Source organism: Crocodylus siamensis, chromosome 5, assembly GCF_052110815.1.
Source record: "Crocodylus siamensis isolate JL-2025a chromosome 5, ASM5211081v1, whole genome shotgun sequence".
Taxonomy (NCBI): Eukaryota; Metazoa; Chordata; order Crocodylia; family Crocodylidae; genus Crocodylus; species Crocodylus siamensis.
The window spans coordinates 37,022,198-37,043,805 of record NC_143399.1 but is presented as its reverse complement, the minus strand read 5'-3'; the positions used below and the strand labels follow the sequence as shown (position 1 = coordinate 37,043,805).

The 21,608-nt window shown below is 39.2% G+C and overlaps 1 protein-coding gene across 1 annotated transcript in view; it reads right to left on the bottom strand.

Moving 5' to 3' along the window:
- Window positions 1-241: 241 nt before the first annotated feature.
- LOC149863729 (uncharacterized) overlaps window positions 242-21,608 on the bottom strand; it is an 80,468-nt gene continuing 59,101 nt past the window's right edge. Inside the window, exons 42-61 of the mRNA XM_090050075.1 lie at window positions 20,689-20,727; window positions 19,264-19,293; window positions 18,301-18,336; window positions 17,990-18,028; window positions 16,984-17,025; window positions 15,356-15,394; window positions 14,857-14,895; window positions 13,930-13,968; window positions 13,213-13,242; window positions 12,349-12,390; window positions 12,058-12,096; window positions 10,698-10,736; window positions 9,339-9,380; window positions 8,422-8,457; window positions 8,153-8,191; window positions 7,393-7,422; window positions 4,612-4,650; window positions 2,489-2,530; window positions 1,432-1,461; window positions 242-1,277 (exon numbers count right to left, since the gene is read on the bottom strand). Of these exons, the coding sequence (XP_089906201.1) occupies window positions 1,176-1,277; window positions 1,432-1,461; window positions 2,489-2,530; window positions 4,612-4,650; window positions 7,393-7,422; window positions 8,153-8,191; window positions 8,422-8,457; window positions 9,339-9,380; window positions 10,698-10,736; window positions 12,058-12,096; window positions 12,349-12,390; window positions 13,213-13,242; window positions 13,930-13,968; window positions 14,857-14,895; window positions 15,356-15,394; window positions 16,984-17,025; window positions 17,990-18,028; window positions 18,301-18,336; window positions 19,264-19,293; window positions 20,689-20,727 (813 nt within the window). The 3' untranslated portion in view covers window positions 242-1,175. The remainder of the gene's footprint in view (window positions 1,278-1,431; window positions 1,462-2,488; window positions 2,531-4,611; window positions 4,651-7,392; window positions 7,423-8,152; window positions 8,192-8,421; window positions 8,458-9,338; window positions 9,381-10,697; window positions 10,737-12,057; window positions 12,097-12,348; window positions 12,391-13,212; window positions 13,243-13,929; window positions 13,969-14,856; window positions 14,896-15,355; window positions 15,395-16,983; window positions 17,026-17,989; window positions 18,029-18,300; window positions 18,337-19,263; window positions 19,294-20,688; window positions 20,728-21,608) is intronic.

Below are 21,608 nucleotides of genomic sequence, written 5' to 3'. Positions count from 1 at the left end.
ATGTGGTTGTCAGTGTGCAAGCAATAACACTGTATTTGTCCCAAAGGAGCTTATTGTTAGAGAACAAAATGTGGTCAGACTACATTTTTAAACTGCTAGCATTTTTGTTTTCTGGGAGTCATCTGCATTTTTTTAGTGTGCATACACTGAGCACCGCTGAGAGGCCTTTCAGAGGCAACACTTTCCAATAGAATTCCAAAGGAAATTATGGAGGCAAGTCCTTGACAGTCAAAGATTGGTTATATTTCTCTGTAACTAAGTCTGCTGTATATTAATACTAGTTTATGGATTTCCATATTATTCTGGAAATTAAATTTACTAAAGTTATCACCATTTAGGCAAAATATTTGTCAAAAGAGTAGGTAATGATCTAGTGATGCTATCAGTTTTGTAAGCTACATTCTGAGTTATCCCCAAAGGAAAAAGTCTGATCTTCAGAAGCTCCTAGGTCATCATCCTCTTCTGGGCTGTATTCCCTGTTATGGTTCTCTGGAAAACTATAGATATTTTCAGGTGATTGAAACATATGACATCCAATGTTTATAAGCATCAGGATGTCTCCCTTCAACGTACTTATTTTTATGGCAGAGAGGAACTATACAAAATTTAACTGCTATGACAATTTCTGCTTTACTAAATTCACACTGAACTCTGGCTTAATTTCTGTAATAGATAATGACATTTCAAAATTGCTGTGCTTTGTTTCTAATTTTGTCCTACTGAGGCCTTTTACCAAAAGCTGTGTGGGCTCTCTTTTATGCAATGATGACTAGAAAGAACCATTGGGCTTTCACTTTTGACAATTTGTTATTCATATTTTTTCTGGGTTAATAAATGTCTCCCATGTGGGTGTATTAGTGACTAGATCCAATTTAAATGAAGCATTAATCAAATTCCTAGATAAGAAATAATAACAATAAAAAAACCCCTACAGCTACGGCATAATATGCTCTCTTCCAATTATGCCAAAAATACTGAAAAATTAACTACTGTTGTGCATTACGGATTCAAATGAAGGTAAAACTAATCAAGTACATGGCATTTTAGCTATACATAACATTATAGCAAAGACACATGACATATCCATAAAATTCAAATCAAACCTTTTATACATAAGATAATCTGATATTTCAGATGTTACATATCTAGGACTCCAATCATATGTCTTCAGAAATTCATATAAGCCACTTTGACATAAATGAAGAAGAGATGGTAAAGGCACTCAAAATGCAGAAAAGGAGCAGAAGTCCAGGACGGGACTGTTTCCCAGCTGCACTCTACACAGAACATAAGAGAGGTTATTAATTCTCTTGAAAGCAACAGGGAATAATTTGGTAAATACAAACCAAAGAACATTTTTATTCACTACTATTCTCAAAGCATGGAAATTTTCAGGGAATTGCTCTAGGGAAATGATGGCAAAATACTTACCACAGGGCCACCTCCTGTAATAGACGAACCCTGTGAAAAATTGGAAACAACAATTATCTTCCATGCAAAATAGCGTTGAAGAGATGGTGTTGTTCATGATCAAGGATGGGAATTAGATTCTGTACTCTGAGAAAGTGATTTTAAAAGTTGTTATTCTATTTGGAGATAACAGGAATGCATAGATGTAAGACTGGGTAAGTAGAATAGTAAATTAAGCTCATCTACTTTACACTTCTGCTCAATTTAATCAAAGACTAGAGTTGTGGTTTTTTCCTCCCTTTTATGCCATTCCCTACTATAAACGTAGTTCCATGACCCACAATTCAAGAAAGATAAACTGATAAACTGGAGAGTGTTTTGAGAAGAACTATGGAAATGATTAAAGAACTGGAAGATATGCTTTGCAGTAAGAGACTCTCAAAGCTAAATCTGTTGAGCTTATCAAAGAGAAGGTTAAAGGGTTACTTTGATCACAGCCTATAAAGCCCATAAGAAATACATGTTTGATAATAAACAACTCCCTAGCCTAGCAAAAATGTGAGATCCAATGGCTGGAATCTGAAGCAAGACAAACTGCAGCTTTAAATGAGTTGCAAACTTTTAGCACTAAAATAACAACTAGAACAATTTACAAAGAATATGGTAGGTTCTCCTTCACTGGAAATGTTTTAATCCTCCCCCCCTCCAGATATGCACTACTTCAGAGAACCAAGGTTATTTGAGTACATGTGATATCTTTTATTAGACCAACCGAGAAGTTGGAAAAAAGTTCTTAGCAAGCTTTTGGGTGCAGTTATCCCTACTACTCAGTTGGTCTAATAAAAGATATCACATCTACTCAAATAACCTTGCCTGCCTATGTCCTTAGATCAACACAAAGAGGAATTAATTCAGGGAAGCCCAGTGGTCTGTGTTCTGTAGCAAGTCATATTACTTCCTGGCCTAATGATATATTAATTTATGAAAAATCTGCTACATGGTAACCCACTATGTAAGTTTCCATTTACTAAATGGCATTGAAGAAAAGAGTAAATACTGTTGGGAAAAAAGTACTTACTGGTTTACCAGACTGGGTGCCTCCTAAGAACCCTGATGAACCCTGTAAAAAAAAGTGGCAAATCAGTTGTTTTGTTTTAAATGGCTCATTAAAGTAGAAGTCTGTTTGAAGAGAAGACATGATCCTTGAATAAAATCCTGGCCAGTAGGAGTTTTGTAACTGATACAGCCAGGGTTTCACCATTTAGTTGCACCCTTCTTCTTGATTAAATGAGTACTTTTGAAATGTGAATGCTATTTTGTCGTTTTTTAGTTCACCACACTCCCCTATGCAAAAGTTAATATGGGGGTTTAAAAAACCCCCAAAAACTAAACTTTCAGAAAAAAACCCATAGAAATATATTTTTTTTTATGAAGAAAGCTTGTTTGAATGAACGCTTATTTAAATGGAAAATAAACTACATTTTATTATGTAGTACATATACTATTGGCTTTATGGTTATTGCATACTAAATACAGTTTGTAGCTCCAAATGTTGCTACCTCCAAGTAATATCTTACTTTACAAATAGTCCTATCAACTCTAATAAGGCTTGTATAGATTAAATTACTTTACAAGAATCTTGTATAAATTAAATCTTTATGAGTAAGGGTGGCAAAACTGGGCCTTCTATCAAGTAATACAATAACTGATTTGGAGTTTACTATATGTAGCAAAGTGCCTGCTTTTTCTTCCAGTTTTCCACTTCTCTACTTCTCAGCAAAGTAAAATAGTCAGTGCTGAGCACCTGGCTGCTAAAACAAGACCCCTGCTGTTATCTCAGCTAGACCATGCATTGCTCTCAGGTGTTTTTACAATATACTAGCAACAAGTTTCAAAGTTGCTGGTATAAAAACTTGACAGAAATTGAACTATTAAACTGAATTATAGAACAAAAGTGAAAGAGATCCTTCAAAAATTCTGTGCTCTAATTCAGAGAGAGTCCCATTTTCAAATTATTCAATATTATATTGGAAGAAAATGCTAAATATTGCATAGAAAGGGTACTTTGCTAGTCTGCTGGGCTGAGTCCCTCCTGGGGAAGATCATAGGATTGTAGGAAAACAGAGCTGGAATGGACCTCACAAGGTCAAGGCAGGAGCATTCCTACAGCTTCTCTAAATAGCCTATTCCAATTTTTCACCACTTTCACAATCAGCAAGAGAGAAACAGGTTCAGAAGAAAATGGGCAACTTGAATTACATAACTTTAAGGAAAAGATAACTACTCAATTTCAGAACTTCTCATTCAAGGAATGAAACACTAGGTGGTGAGCACTACTGTGTCCCTTCATTCTACAACTTAACTTGAAGGAAATTTTAAAAAGGAGGCTGTTTGAAAATAAAAGTAGATGCTGAGAAATTAACTTTCACAATGGTGAATGCTTATTACTTTCTGGGGAGAAGCATTTATTTAAAAAGTACTGCAAATGGCAAATTGGCCATAACATCCCACAGATTAGAATGTAGGTATAATGGTTATATTGTTATGTATTGAAACACTGAAGAGGAGAATATAAATGAAAGGGGAGATACTTCGGCCTGTAAACTAAAAAAAATCACTTTAAGGAGCAAATCTCTGCTTTTGAGATTATCTAGCAGAGACAAAATAAGCTAGGTAAAAATATAAATAAACAGAACAATGAATAAGATGACTCCAATTACCTATGTCAGAATTGAGTTACAATATAGAGAAGAAGGTGGTGGTCACCATTTCCTTTAATACAAAAATCCAAACGTTTTGCCCAAAGAAAGCCAATAATGTTTACATAAGAAGATGCATGTAAAGAAACTGAGATATGAGACCCTGCCTGAACTTAAGATGTTATATCACTGTGGATTGAAACTGAAACAACTCTTCAATAAAAGGTCTCACTCAATAATGAAATGACCCATTATATTCCACTATTAATATACCTTATTACAATTTTAACTATTACCAAATTAAACATGGCCTTAAAAATGCATCATAGAGAATCAGTGTTGTGCTCATATGTGCTGAGATTATCTCAGATAAGTAAAATGCCTAATGTTCTCACATAATCAATACAAATTTTTCTATTCGTCAAATAACTGAACTAGATTTACCAATATTTGTATTGGGAGAAAAAACACGACAATAGTAACATGGGAAACATTTACTTACAGTTTTGCCAGGCTGACTGCCTCCGGAAGCTTGTCTGGTCTGTAACAGAACAATTGGAAACTGGTTATTTCAAAGAACAACAACTTTTTAAAAGGTTGATGAGGTGATGCCTGTTTCTGCTTCAGGGTAGTTTCCTGGATTATTTCAATTTTTTATCCAGTACCCATATGATGTCACATGCCTGGGAGCAGAAAACAAAATCCAGGACTATCCCCTTGCAGGAAAGTAGACCATGGCATTTCACTCCTTCCTTGTTGTCTTTCTGGCTCATGATACTTATATTCTTAGCTGCAAAGCAGGCTGCTTCATCACTGTGTGGAGAGGAGAAAGATTGTCTCCTCTAAGCCTGTTGCATTGCTTGGTGATTAGGGCATGACTGGAAGCCAGGTTGTAAACTGTCACAGGGGCACTCAGGTGCCCTGTTCCTAAGGGAGAAGGCCAGCTGCCAAGCTCCAGGGGCAGCTCAGGTGCTGGTTGCTGGGGCAACTGGGTTGGTCATGTGACCAAGAAGGGGGCAGGGCCGGGCCTTTATAAACAGCCCAGTCCAGAGCCTTGTTAGCAGTTCCCTTCTAGCAGCCTGGGGTGCAGGAGAGTTGAGCAGAGTGGAATTGATTGTTGCAGCCTGACTACCCAAGCAGCTACAGCATGGTGAGGGTGGAGAGGACCCTGACCAGAGGACTGGGTGAGGCTGTAGGGGTGTGAGGAGGCCTCACAGGAGCTCCCCAGTAAGCTGGGGGTTCCTGGTGCCCATTGGGGCACAGTGAGCAGTGCTAGGTGGGCACAGCTGTTTGTGCTGGTGGGGTGTGGTGTTGAGGGGTGCTGACCCCAGCCCTGTGGGGCGAGTGCACAGAGAGAGGCCCCAGGAGCGGGTGAGGGTACAGATTATTGATAGAAACCCCAGTAGGGGTGTGGAGTGGAAAGGGTCTTGGAGGGGCTCCACAGTGGTGGGGACTCTGAAGGGTCAAAAGGGCCAGGCAAGGCTTAGGCCGCCTGAGCCCAACTGGAATAGTACTGGCAGTAAGCCTGAGAGGGCTAGCGAATAGAGGGGCACCAGCTGCGTGACAAGCCCAGGGATGCCAGAGAAGGGTGTGCTAAAGGGGAGGTAGGAAGCATGCATAGTCTATAGGGCTGGGGGTGCACCAGGTCACCCCATATGGAATGGGGAATAATACAAGCATAGGGCAGTGTCCAGGGTGAGAAAAGAGGGTGCTGGATTGCCCTAATTGGGCAAGGCAGGGGGCGCTAGTGGGATCACAGCTGCTCCTGTGCCCCACTCTGACATAAACATCTGGGGAAATTAGCAGTCCAAAATGGAGATGCCAAATGAATTTTGCTCTTCAAATGCAGAGACAACTTCTTTACAGGCTCCTGTCCAATATTTTCAAAATATTTACCTGAAGAAAAATAGCCCCACAATATGTTTCCCATACTAACAGAAACTGACCACATCCAAGGAACAGGGGAAATAAACAGGTATTACTATCAGGCAAGCTTACTTCCTATCCACTATATTGCCTGTCCACTGAGGAAAAAGATCCCCATTACAAAAGAAAATTGTAAATCATTAACTTCAGGTTTATTTGAGGAAGCCATTATGTTGTTTGTATTTTCCAGCTTCCTGGAATGCAAGATAACACAAGTACAGAAAGATAGGCTGTAACATTTGAACTCTTCAGAAAAAGATACCATACTGAATTAAAAGATCTCAGATCTCCCAGAAATAACTGAAAATAATAAATCCAACAGATTCCTTTTTCTCCAGTTTGCTGAGACCATTCTCAGGCATTCATCCAAAGGAAAGAAACTCCCTTGTAACATAACCAGTCATTGACATACCATTCACAGAGACATTCCTTTCAATTTACTGAGTGACATACTGACAAAACTATAAATTCTCTTGTAAAATATCTTAACCCATAGGTCACATTAGCTGCTGGAGGAATCTCTATTAAAAAAAAATAATTAGAAACTAGGTATTGAGTATAAATGGTCTAACTTTACTATGAGCTTAATGGGAAAAGGCATATATTTTATATATGAGAAACTGCTTGCTGAAATTCAAGATTAGACATAATCAATATGTTATTATTTTCTCCTTTTACTCTGCGTGAGTAGTATCAATTTTATGAATGAATCCCAATATGTGAACGTGAACAATTGGAATGTAGGAAAATCTTCAAGTGCTCACGTTGGTAAGCACTTTCTCATTTTGTTATTAACACTTATGAAATATGTCCAAACTAAATTACCTAAGCTCAGAAGGCAGGAAAGATTAGCTAGAATGGTCTGCTCTCAATAGTTTTTAATAATTTTAAAATAGTTTTTAATTAACCAAAATTAAAATAGTTTTAAATTAATCAATAGATTTTTCACAGTTGAGTATGCTGCAGAGTTGGTGCTGTATATTCTCGTATATGAATGACTTTTTCCTGGCTAAACCACCCATTTGGTGAAATCAGATCTGTTTTTGAAGGGATGATATTGCTCTTTTAAAACATTTTATTAAAAAAGGAGTAAATCCACTGGCATGCTGCATGATGATTGGACATTACAGCATAGTTGTGGTTCAATGAATGTATATCCCTCCCTCTCTGAGGTGATATATGAAATGCCCTCTGTCATCTCAAGCAATATAAATAAAGCCACAGAATAATCACTCTGAAAATGCTATCATATATGCATAGGTGGATCTAATTCAATACTTTGGGAATTTTCTAATTACACAGACAGTGGGGGAGGGAGAAGGATAGAAATCCTGTCAGTTAACAAAAAAATACTTACTAAACTCCCAGTTGGGCAAACACATCCACCCTATAAAGAAACCAGAAGCCAGTTAGTTCCTTAGGAACACAGAAATGTGGTTGGCTAGCGAACTGAGCGCACTGTCCTGACAGAGTAGCAGCCATGCATTATATAGTCCCTAACATGAACAGATGAAGCTCATTTTGCCACCACTATTCCTATTAATTAGAAAGCTGTTCCAGTATTTCACCATTTGGCTGATAGTAATTTACAGCTCAAATTTATTCTAAGAGGCCATAAAATAAAGCTCAGTGTGAAGAAATTCTGAGTGTTTGAATAAATGAATTTCAGTGTGCTCTTTTTTGCCTGGAATTAAATCATGTTCTTTAAATGGTAAAAATACCATGACAAAATAAAGCTTATTATAAGTGGAGGCATAAGAAAACATATTAGTAAAATGGAAAATATTGAAGGGCATCACCTTTAATCCCTGTTTTCAGTGATTCACAATCCAATACATATCTTTAGAATTAGATTGTATAAAATTTCTAGGAAAAACTAAATATAGGGCTATTCAATACACAAATACTCATATAAGACAATTTCTGAAATGGTTACACTGGTAAATCTGAACCACACAAAATAAGAAAACACGTCCCTGGATGTAAAAGAAAGAAGCATAATTTCTATTCAGTAATTCCCACCTTTTTCAAGGAAAACACTAATATTTTTGCCAAATTTAAAGTAGTAATAAAAAAAATAATAGAATAACTGAATATGAAGAGAGAAAAAAGTTTACCTGTCCCCTAGATCCGCCACTTTCTGAGGAAGATGGACTCTATAAATAGTAAGAAATCACATATTACCATTTAATAGGTATTCTTTAATTCCACGACATTTTAGAAAGCCACACTTCTTTATCAGTTATTATTGTTCCCACTATTTGGAAAGATCAAATAGTTTGGATACAAACTTTTTTTTCATAAACATTTTATAAGAAAAGGTTAAAGATGGTTAACTTAGATATTTAGATATTAGTTTATTCTGTTCTAGGGAAAAAGGACTTACTTGTCCACCAGGACGACTGGCTCCTGAAGAAGAACCCTGAAAAAAAGATGGGAACCACATCATAAAAACCAAACCATAAACTGGCAGAGGTCTTTTCAACTGGGATATGGGCATTATTCTTAATGGTGAGGATATTATGAAATAAATAAATCTCTTAATAGTGTGAAATCACATATTTCCATTTCAAAGGCCCCGCTTCATTCCTGGACTATTTGCGGAAGTGATGTCCCCATTTTTTTTCCTTTTTTAAAAAATTCTAGTATAAAGGTAAGACCTTTGTGGGTAAAAACCTGTTCTACAGAGAACTTAAATGAGGATTTATGTGAAAGTAAAACTATCCTGGAAACTTAGATAATCATTTATTTCCAAGGTGCTGTGAAGGGCAGGTTCAGATTCAAGAGGAATTCTGGAGCAAATCTCTAAATACTAATTCTAAGACAAAAGAATGCGTATTTGTCTATCATAGTGACTGCCTCCAGAGAAAGAGGAGCCCTGTAAAAGATGAGAAACTTGTTACTTGGCATCAGTGCCTACTGGAAAGAAAGGGATCTTTCTTATTATCTTTTGTGGGATGAAAGAACAGCCTATGGTGAACATTCTCTCTCTTGTCTCTCCCCAGTCCCATATCTGCTTCTTAAATTAACAGGTAAAACAGATTACTTCAAATGTACTCCCTCCATGCAGCACTGAACTGTCATTTTTAGTGAGAGAAATGTCTTGGGAGAAACATGTCAAGGCTGTGAAATAAAAGACAGTCCTTACTCACCAGAAAGACTGCCACCTGAGGAGGAAGCATGCAGTTTATTCTACAACACTACTCTAGGACGTGGTTTAACGTGAAAGTTCTTGAAAAAAGGGAAAGCTAGAAACTTTGTATTTTACTTGACCATCCAGTTTGGAAGGAAGTTATTGCTTACTTGTTGTCCACCAGAAGAACTGCCATATGAGTTAGAGGTATCCTGAAAAAGATAAGAAAATAATTATTTTTGTCTGTTGGGCTCCTTTAGACCAAATTCTATGTCTAGAAAATAACAGGAAAGTGGAACTGTACTACACATAGGTTATAGTATCTAGCTACCAATAATCGAGCTAATACCACTTACTGCAGCAGTGAAGACATGGCAACACAACTGTAAGAGGCTAGGTCTATACTTTGGTTGTCAGCCTTAATGGAAGCCTGTATTGCCTCATCTTTGCTCCTATCCTCTCCTGTGCTACAATCACACTTTCAGTCTACTGAGTGGGCATATCCCAAAAACACAGCTTTCTTGCTTTTGTTCCAGAGGAAGGTGAGACTCTTGCTCATCCCCCTTACAATAGAATCCTTTGTAAAGGCTTATCAGGAGTTGTTTAACCAGAACAGGTCTATTGGGTTACCTGGGTATTCTTTTTACCCACCAGAGCGAGGTCATATGCAGGTGAAAAATGTTAATTGGGGCAAAAGAATAAGTACTGAAAAGGAACAGTTCTCATCTCTCTATTGCCTTGACTGCCTCCTGAGGAATACAAGTTCTGGAAAAAAAATGGAGTGTGTAAATTTCTCTTTCATTGGCCCTTTAGAAAGCAAGTCTTGGTTGATGGAAGGGCCCCTCTCTTCGGTGACTTCTGCTTTTTTGCTGGGCATTACAAACACGAGCTGAACTTTCTATTTTGTCTCTGTTGTTTTCTATTCTGTGCAGAGGTTCAAAGTGAAATCTCCAGACAGAAATTAGACCATATACTTTCATGTTTCTTTACCCATCTATTCCAGTCCAATTTTGGAGGAAGGAATCCTTGGGTCAAAAGCATGGGAAATTAGTTTGCACCCATCTACTAGAAAGATTGCCTTCAGAGGGAGAGGGATGTCACATCAGGTAAGAAACTAGTTCCTTTGTCTTAAAGGGATTCCTGAAATTAAAAGATATGGCTAGACTGCAGAATGCGGTGGGACTCTTATATGGGTAGGCTTATCTGTACAAGCTCTAACCTAGCTAGAATAAGGCAAAGAAGTAAAAATGTGGAGGTAGAAACTTGACTGTGAGCTACAATCCTGGATGCAGACTTTGCTGTTTATCCATGGTGAAGCCCACGTGGCTCCTTTGTCACTGCAATAGTTTTCAATACCAGCTTGCAAAAGGGGAGCACAGCTATGTTTCACTGGCCCATAATGATACAGTCATTCTTTTACCACGTAAGGGCTTATCATGAGTAGTTTAACCAGAAACCACACAGAAATGTCATTTCCAGGTGAAAGCATAGGAACAAAAGCATACATCCTGAGAAGGAATGGTTGTTACCCCTTGACTGCCTTGGCTGCCTCCTGAGGAAGATGAACCCTGGGGGAAAAAATGGAAAGAATACATTTCTATTTCATGGGCCTTCTCGAAATCAAGGCTTAGTCGATAGAAGGGACCTGGCCCTATCTGTATTACAGATTTTCTTCGTCTGCTTAGTGTTATAAACCAAAGGATGAAAATTCTATTTTGCCTTCTCTGTGAAGAGGTTAAATGTGAAGCTTCCTGGCAGAAGTAAGGGCAGATAACCATATCTTCCTTTTCCTGTGCACTGTGTAGAACCCACTGGGCATGTCTATACAGTTAGAACTGCACAGTCATTTAGTTCTTGCTAAAGCACTTGCTGTGCAAATACTACACAGTCTTGGCAGTGCACAGGTCATTTTCAACCCTACTGAGCAGGACTGTCTGAGGGTGGGACACCTTTTTTTTTGTGTCGTTAAAGACCAAACTATGATAATTTCTCCCTAAGCAGACCATATCCTTGTGTGAAAGAAAAACATGTGCATTAGGAAACACAGATATTCCTCATTGCACATCGTTGATCTGTGTTCTTTTCAGGTAAAATAGGTACCTCATTGAGACAAAAATTATAAATATTAGGAATAGGGAGTTCCTATCTCTCCACCATATTGACTGCCTTCAGGTCAATAAACAATGTGGAAAAAAATTTGGAAACCCACTTATTTCCATGTTAGGAGGGACTCAGTAAGTAGTATGCAGCCTTAATTTACCTATTTTTGGTTTTCTTTTAAAAAGATCAGTAAAAATAGACAACTCTAATTCTCCCTTCCTTCCACAGCTCTTCCGTGTTAGGGGATATTAGAGGAGCATTTGTTTGGAAAAAAAAGGTCAATTTGGCATAGAGATGATCACAGTGTAGAAGCTTTATATCCGTGGAAATAATGCAAAAATTCACTGAGGATACAGAAAATCCTTGCAAGACGTAGTGACAAGGTAACTGAGTTTAAGGGTTTCTTTCTTTTTAAATAGAAGAAGACTTTTGCAATAAAAACTGGTCGATTTCTTTGATAGTAGTGATGTGGTAGCCATGATGGTTCAAGAGATATGAGAGATGAAAGAGTTTGTTGGGGTCCTATCTTTATGTGGACCGCATGCGAGTGGGGAGGGACCTGGGGAAGGGTACATTGCAACTGAAACCCCATCTAAATTCTCTCACAACTATGCAGTTGGTCCAGTGAAAGATACCATCCACAAGCAACACTTGGAAAGGCTATGATGAACAGATTAACCAGAATTTGTATACCAGATGTCTTTGGTCACACACCAGAGCAGAGTCATTTCCAGTTAAAATATGTTCATAGGGATAAAAGCATAAATACTGAGAAGCAAGACTTCTTACCACTCCACTGCTTTGGCTGCCTCCTGATGAAGATGAATTCTGGGAAAAACATGGAAAGAATTCATTTCTGCTTCATGGGCCTTCTAAAAATTAAGGCCTGTTTGCTGGAAGGTCCCCTATCCTTTACTACTTTCGCTTTTCTGCTTGGTGTTACAAAACCTGTGACTTGTATGTGCCTTTGAGTGAGATTTTGCTTTCTGCAGCTCTTATCTGTAAACCTGAACTCAGGACCATGTGCAGCAAAACCCAGAAAAAGGAAAAGGAAATAACAAGCAAATGCAAATTACTTACTTCTTTAGAGATATGGCTTCTGACTAGATCAGATGATTCGATCTGTAAAGAAATAATAATAAATCCAAATAAATCGACTTTTTCCTCCATTCAGAGAAGAATCTATAATACACCCTTCCCTCCCGCTCATTATTGTAATATTTTAAGAGTCAAATGCCATGATTTTGACTTGCTACTTGCTTAGCCTCTGTTTACCAAGACTGGCACAAAGTCCATAAAATCACAAGCTATCATATTATAACCACAACTGGTTAAAATTAGAAATGCAAGTCTAAAGTGGGGACATTTACAAGGGACATTACTTTCGAGGTCATATTTTCCAAGAGCTCAGACTGGTCAGCACTTATTACCTTGTTTCACAATCTATTCTTCAGTCATTTTGTTCAGGTATATTTTATGAGCAGAAATGACAAGGGGGATGAGTTGAATTAGTCTGCTCCCAGGCAGATTTTCATGCTTGGGCAAGCTGCAGAGTGAAGGGAGACCTGCATGTTTTCTTGCGTGAGTGACATTTTTCTTGGCAAACCGAGGCATTTGGTGAAATCTAGTCTATTCTTGCAGGGAGCGATGCAGCTCTTTTAATTTATGTTATAAAAGAGGGTACAGAATGTTGACTGGTGTGCTGCATGGTAAACTGATCATAACTGCAGTTGTGGATCAGCCCTCCATCTTTGATTAACTGATATGATAATGTGAAATACTTTCTCTTCTCTCAAGTAATATATGTACAGCCACAGGAATAATCAGGCTGAAAAAACCATCACATAAAAATATATAGCTCTACTTCAATTAATTGGAAATTATCTTACTGCACAGATATTGTTAAAAAGCAGAAACACAAATACACCAAACCCCACCACTTACTGAACCACTGCTGGGGCAATTACATTCACTCTGTAAAGAAAACAGAAAACAGTTATTGTATTAAATACTGAGGAGGTCTAGCTGTATGTTCCTCTGTTACTCAACAGAGCCCAGGCTCCTGACATTGTGGGCAACCATGTCATCATAACTAAACTACAAACTGATGAAGCTCCATTGAAATAGTAGTTAAATTTCTAGATCTCATTGCTTTTGTTAGAAGACCATTCCACAATTTTATTAAACTGATTGCTAGAATCCCTCTTCTAATTTCTTGTGCAAATATATTATAAAAGGCCTTATAGCAGAACATGGGGTAAAGAGCACTGAGAATTTACTAACTGATGCTTCCTCTGCAAGAGGTCATTTTGCCTGTGATTTTCGCAGACTTCTTTAATGGAGAAGATACTGTGAAAGGTATAAAGTTCTAAATAATATGAAATAACATATTTCTAGCCAAGAAGCCCTTTTCTATTTCTGGCCCAGTCGATGAAATGGCACCCTTTATGTATTTATTATTTCTTGCACGACTATTAAAGTAAACACCTCATTTTAAGCCCTGTTCTATAGAAAGGTTCAATTAGATTTACGTGAAAACAAAACTATGCTGGAAACAGAAATTCCTTTTCTTCTGGGACTCAGAATAGTGTCAGGTTTACCTGTGAGCAGTATATTGGGATAAAACTAAAAATACTAATGCAGTGGGAAAAGAGTCCTTACCTGTCCACTAGACTGACCACTTCCTGAGGAAGGGGGACCCTGTAAAAGACAAGAAACCAGTTATTTCTGTGTCAAAGGGCTTCTTGACATCAAATCTGGTGATGGGAAGCTACTTTCTTGATGTCTTCTGTGAAATGAAAGTGCAGTGAAAAAGGAATATGCTCTCACCTCCCTTTCCTCTAGCACTATTCCCTATTATTTAAACTGAGCAACTAAAATGGGCAACTCAAAGCAGCCTGTTGCGCACATGGGAGGTCTGCCATTTTCTGGTATTGGGACAGAAACAAAGTAAATAAATAGTGTGGAATAACTGCTTCCTGTGGAAGAAGAAGCTCATAAAAGATGAGAGACCAGCTACTTGTGTCCAAAGGCTTCTTGAAGCCAAAGAGTATTTCTAGGAAGGAAAATGAATGTGGGAAATTAACATCTCTGCTGTGAGTAGTTTAGTCAACACAGTTAATTGTGGTAATAAAGATGGAGGCCATGTGCTGCAAACCCAGCCAGAAGACTTCTGGGGATTTGGGTACATGGTGTTGTTGCCAGACTTTGCTAATGCCTCTGATGCTGCATCTTCACTGGCGTCTTTACCTGTGCTACCATCATGTAAGTAAGTATGATTATGTGCAGCTCTTGCATAATCACATTTTCAGTTTGTTGTGTGATTATACCCAAAATGGACTGTTGGCAGAAAAGAGGTCTTTCTTGCTTTTGTGGAAAGAAACAACAGAGAAATGTGGTGTTTCTTCCCCTCCCTTCTCCACAAGCATCCTTTACCACAGGTAATTCAATCAGAACCAACACATGGAGCATCTATGAAGTTTCTTGAAAGAAACCAAGACGTTGGGATTTTTCTTTGCTAATGTATTCCAGTGAAGAGCCTAGTTTTAGAGCTCAACTGGGCCACAATGATGGAAAATTACTGCTTACCTGTACACTAGAATAACTGCCTCCAGAGGAAGAAGAACCCTGTTAAAGACAAGAAACGCGTTATTTCTTTGTGAAAGGGCTTCTTGGCATTAATGTCTGTTGAAGGACAAAGATTTCTTTTACCATCTTCTGTGGGCTGAAAGAACAGCAGATGGTGAACATTCCTTCCCTTGTCTCTCCCCAGTCTATAGCCCATTTCTGCTGCTTACATTTGCTGGGGTCCTATCTTTACGTGGCCCACCTGCGTAGTTGGGAGTAGTGAGAGGACGGGTACATTGTGACTGAAACCTTGTCTAAAGTCTCTCCCAATTATGCAGTTGGTCTAGTAAAAGATATCATCCACAAGCAACCCTTGGAAAGGCTTTGATAAACAGATTAACAAGAATTTGTATATAAGATGGCTTAGAGATACCTGGTAGCAAACCAGAGCAGGGTCATTTCCACGTCAAAGATGTTCATAGGGATAAAAGCATAAATACTGAAAAGGAAGACTTCTTACCGCTCCACTGCCTTGGCTGCCTTCTGAGGAAGATGAATTCTGGGAAAAACATGGAAAGAATTCATTTCTGTTTCATGGGCTTCTAAAAATTAAGGCCTGTTTGCTGGAAGGGCCCCTATCTTTTATAGTTTCATAGTTTCTAGGGTTGGAAGGGACCTGAGCAGATCATCTAGTCCGACCCCCTGCCATGGCAGGAAAGAATACTGGGGTCAAATGACCCCAGCAAGATGTTCATCCAACCCCCTCTTAAACACCCCCAGGGTAGGAGCCTGCACCACTTCTCTTGGAAGTTGGTTTCAGACCCTAGCCGCCCTGACCGTGAAGTAGCGCCTCCTGATATCTAACCTAAACCTACCCTCTGCCAGCTTGTGACCATTATTCCTGGTCACTCCTGGCGGTGCTCGGGGGAACAGTGACTCCCCTAATGCCGGCTGATCCCCCCTGACTAGTTTATAACAGGCCACTAGATCCCCCCTCAGCCTTCTCTTTTGGAGGCTGAACAGGTTCAGGTCCCGTAGCCTCTCCTCATAGGGCCTGCCCTGTTGTCCCCTGATCATACAAGTGGCCCTCCTCTGGACCCTCTCCATGCTGTTGACATCCCTCTTGAAGTGCGGCGCCCAGAACTGGACGCAGTACTCCAACTGCAGCCTGACCAGTGCTGCATAGAGGGGGAGGATCACCTCTTTGGACCTGCTTGAGATGCATCTGTGGATGCATGCCAAGGTGCGGTTGGTCTTCCTAACTGCCTCCCCACACTGCCAGCCCATGTTCATCTTGGAGTCAATGATGACCCCCAGATCCTTTTCCGCCTCCGTGCTGACAAGAGGGGAGTTCCCCAACCTGTAGGTATGGTGCCGGTTGTTTCTCCCGAGGTGCATCACCTTGCACTTGTCTGTGCTGAAACCCATCCTATTCTTATCTGCCCACCCTTGTAACCTGTCAAGGTCTGATTGTAGCCTGTTGCATCCTTCCAGTGTGCCCACATCCCCCCACATCTTAGTGTCATTAGCAAATTTGAACAGGGTGCTTTTTACCCCCTTGTCCAAATCACTGATGAAGATGTTGAACAGTGCGGGCCTGAGGACCGAGCCCTGCGAATCCCACTGCCCATGTCCTTCCAGGTTGAGAAGGACCCATCCACTACCACCCTCTGGGTGCAGCCCTCCAGCCAGTTGGCGACCCATTTGACTGTGTGGGTGTCTACACCTCAGTCCCCAGTTTCTTAATGAGAACGGGGTGAGAGACAGTGTCAAAAGCCTTCTGGAAGTCCAGGAAGATGATATCCACTGCTACCCCTGCATCTAATGATCTGGTGATCTGACTGTAAAAGGCCACCAGGTTGGTCTGACAGGACCTGCCACTGATGAACCCATGTTGGTTGCCCCTAAGCATGCAGTCCCCTGCTGGCCCCTGCTGGATGTGTGCCAGCATAATTTTCTCAAACAGCTTGCCTGGGATCAAGGTAAGACTAACCGGCCTATTACTTTTGCTTTTCTGCTTGGTGTTACAGAACCTTTGACTTGTATACACCTTTGGGTGTGATTTTACTTTTTGCAGCTCTTATATGCAAACTTGAAATCAAGTCCATCTGTAAGACAACCCAGAAAAAGGAGATGCAAATTACTTACTTCTCTAGAGATATGGCTTCTGACTAGATCAGATGATTCGATCTGTAAAGAAATAACAATAAATCCAAATAAATTAACTTTTTCCTCCATTCAGAGAAAAATCTATAATTCTCCCTTCCCTCCCACTCATCATTGTAATACTTTCAGAGTCAAATGCTGTGATTTTGGCTTACTACTTGTGAAGCTTCCATTTACTAAGTAAATGAAGGTAAAGTAAATGGAGGTTTTACCAAGGTAAACCAGATTACTTTGAATTTATTCTCTCCATATAACACTGAGCTGTCATTTTTAGTGAAAGGAATTTCCTGTCAGAAACATGTAAAGGCTGTGAATTAAAATATGTTCCTGGCTCACCAGAATGACAACAACCCGAGGAGGAAGTATCCAGTTTATTCTAGAACACTACCCTAGGAAGTGATTTAATGTGAAGGCTGAAAAATGGGAAGCTAAATACTTTGTCCTTTTCTTGTACACTCAGAGATACTGTTCTGTTTTGGAGGAAGAGACTTACTGGGTGCATCTACATGTGCCATTAAGATGATGTGATAAATTCTGGTGCAGTGAAATGAATCAATGAAGACACAGTAACATGACCTTGGCATGTGCTAGCAACCAGACCACAATTCCTCTGAGAGGCTAGGTATTTTGGTTATCAGCCTTGACAGAATTCCTTACTGCTGCATCTTCACTGCTATTCTTACCAGTGGCATCTCCAATAAAGGTAGTACAACTGTGCCTACCTGTACTATGATCATACCTTCAGTCTACTAAGCAAGAATATCCCCAAAAGACTCCTTGCTTTTGTGGGAAAAAATGCTTGAGGAAAGTGACACAAACCCTTGCTTGTCCTCATTACAGAAGCAACCTTTGTAAAGACTTATCTAGATTAGTTTAACCAGAATAGGTCTACTGGGCTACTTTTACCCACCAGTGTAAGGTCATTTTAAGAGGAAAAATGTTCATGAGAAGGACATTAGGATAAAGACAGAGAAGGAGGAGTTCTTACTGTTCCACTGTCTTGGCTGCCTCCTGAGGAAGATGAATCCTGGGGAAAAAATGGAAAGAATTACTTGCTATTTCGTGGGCTTTCTAGAAATCAAGTCGTAGTTAATGAAATGGCCCTTTCCTGTTATGGATTTTCCTTTGTACAATGAAAACTACAAGGGCAGACCTTTTTATGCTGTTTACTCTGTGAAGTGGTTAAATATGAAGATTCCCAAAATAAATAAAGCCAGATAACTACATCTTCCTTTTTGTGTGCATTGCACTGATTGTCCAGAACCCACTGGTCCTAATCAGAGAAAAATGGGTTCTTACCTGTCCACCAGACTGACTGCCTTCAGAAGAGGAACCCTGGATAAGAGAAGAAAGCAGTTGGGTTTATGTAAGTGGCATTCTTGGAATCAAATAATATATCTGGACTGCAACATCAGGTGGTTCTGTAGCAGGGGTTGCCCTATTGGTATAAGCTATGAAAAGAGCATCACCATGAACTATATACTACTAGACACAATAAAGTGCTAGTTCATGGTGAAATCCATGCACCTGTTACCCATGCTAGCTCATGGAAAGCAAGCACTGCTTAGGTTAGGCCTTAGTTATAAAGTCTGCTTTGTAGATAGATGCAAAGGGACTGTCTGAAGGTGAGACACCTTTCTTTCTTTTGTGTAATTAAAGACCGGAGTAAGGTCATCTCTCCCTAAATAGGCCATATATCCCTGTGTTTAAAAAAAACTTCATATTAATATCTTTGTGAATGTGTATTCTAGGTCAGTTGTCCAAGGGCTTGGACTGGTCAGTACTTATCACCTTGTTTCACAATCTACTCCTCAGGTACTTTCTTCACATATATTTTATAAGCAGAAATGGCAAGGGGACCAAGGTGAATTTTTATGGTTGGACAAGCTGCAGAGTTGGCACTGCATGCTCCCTTGTGTGAGTGACTTTCTTGGCAAAACCCACCATTTGATTAAATCAGGTCTATTCTTGAAGGATAATATACTGCTTTTCTTATTTATGGTCTGAAAATAGGAATCCAGCCACTGTTATGCTGCATGGTAAACTAATCATAACTATAGTTGTAGTTCAGTATAGATACAAACCTTCTCTAATAATCTGAAATATCTTCTGTCATCTCAAAAATATAAAGTTAGCTGGAGGACCATTTGGGCTTAAAAAAGGTTTGGTATAAAAATACGTGCATCTAACTCAGTTAATTGGATTTTGGTTTCAATAGTGAGAAGACAAGGGGACAGACATACCAAGTACAAAAACACTTACTGAACTCTGCTTAGAGCAATCACATTCTTCCTGTAAAGAAAACAGAAAACAATTACTGTGTTGAGACCAGAGAAACATATAAAGGGACCTCCTTGATTATCCAACAGAGCCCACATCCCTGTTTTTATGGGCATCATAACTAAACTACAAACTCCATTGAAATAGGAGTTCAATTTCTGGATCCCATTGCTCCTGCTAGGAAGCTGTTCCAAAACATCAACATTCTGATAGTTAGAATTTCTCTTATGATTTCCAGCCCAAGTGGGCCTTTTATAAAAGGCCTTATAGCAAAACACAGGGTAAAGAGTGTTGAGTATTTAATAAATCAAGAGCTCATTCCTCTGCAGTAGGTCATTCTACCTGTGATTAGGCAGTTATCTTTAGGGTGAAGATACCACAAAAGGTATAAAGCGCTGAATAATATGCAATTATATATTTCTATTTAAAAGTTTGTGTTTCTTTCCTGGATTTATTGATTAATGGCACCCATATCCATATTTGTTATTTCTTACCTTATTTTGCTGTAAGACCTTTTGGGTGAACCCCAAGAAACCAGTTATTTCTATGTCAAAGGGCTTCTTGGTATTAAGGCCTCTTAAGAAGGAAACCTACTTTCTTAATGAATTTTATGGATTGAAAGACCAGTGAAAGAGGAACATGATTTCATGTCTTCCCTTCCCTCCCTCCAGCACTATTCCCCATTGCTTAAAATGAACAGCTGAAATGAATAACTTAGAGCAGTTTGTTGCATACAGGGAAGGTCTGCCATGTTTTGGTGAAAGAAATTCATATGGACTAAAACATAAACATTGTAAATGAAGATCTGTCCACCAGAATAGCTGCTTCCTGTGGGAGAGGGATCCTGTAAAGGTGTGAGGCCAGTTACTTCCATGTCCAAGGGCTTCTCAAAGCCAAAAAGGGTAGTAAAATGAAGGTGAGAATGTCACCCTAACCACAGTCTTGCTACCACAGTTAGTTTTGGGAGTAAAGCTATGGAGGCAGGAAGTAGGTCATGGGCTATGAACCCACCAGAAGGTTTCTAGGAGTGTAGGTACATGTTGTGGTTGCCAATCATTACTGAAGGCCATGGTGCTGCATCTTCATTGCTATCTTTACCTTTATTAATTCCACTTAAGGAAGCCCAAGTATGTCTGTACCATAATCACACTTTTGGTTTGCTGTGTAACTATACCCAAAATGGACTATTTGTATGAAAATTTCCTTTCTTACTTTTGTGGAATAAAAAACCAGAGAGAAGTGGAGTCCTTTCTTTCTCTCCACCCCATAAGTAGTAGAAAATTATTTTGGGTAATTTAACCAGAAACAAAAACAAGATTACTCAGATATTCCATTTTTGTACATGAAAGCAGGAGAAAGCAGTTCTCTGGGACAACAGCACACATACTGAAAAGGAAGAGTTCTTACCCTTCCACTGCCTTGGCTGTCTACTGAGGACGATGAGTCCTGGAGACAAACAGAAACAAGTAAATTTGTTTCATGGGCCTTAATCAAGGCCTACTGGATGAAAGTCCCATATCTTTCATGACTGACTTTTCTGTTTAGTGTTACAAACTACAGAGGCTGAACATGCTATTTTGTCTCTTGTTTCCTAGTCTGTGAACAGACGTAAAGTGATATTTCTGGGCAGAAATTAGGCCATATTCTTGCATGTTCCTTTTCTTATATAGTCTAGTAAAAAGTCCCATTCTAGAATAAGGAACTCTTGGGTCAAAATATGGGAAACCAGTTTGTACCTATCCACCAAAATGACTGCCTCCAGAGGAAGAGGAACCTCATGCTGGTTTCTTTACATCTTAAAGTGATTCTTGAAACCAAGGAGTGTGTCTGGACTACAACATAAGACAGGACTCCAGCATAGGTAGATGCAGCAATGATGGCTTTAATCTAGCGAGCATAAATTACATGGCGAGGGAAGATGTAGAGGTAGTTTCAGAAGTTATTGAAAGCAATAAGGGAAATTCATTTGACACTTTCTTTTTGTAATCAGTAGGTGCTGCTCTTACGCTTAAAATGAGTGTGAACTTTCTAGCAAGCAAACTAACAGGGCAAATGTTGGGATTAAGAATAAGGTCATGGGACACCTTAGCATCCATAAGAATGACTGAACAGTATTTCGTACTGTAAAAGTGATGTTGCAGCTCTGATGGTCCAAAACTAATGCAAAAGGCAAAGATTTTTTAGGTTGATATCTTTTATTGGTGCAAGTATGTAGTTCAGCTAAAGTTAGACAAGCTTTAGCATGCAAGAAATTCTTCCTTAGGTCATGCATTTGAAGTTTGTTTAACTTTATCCCAAGTACATTGGTGGTGCAATAAAAGAGATCA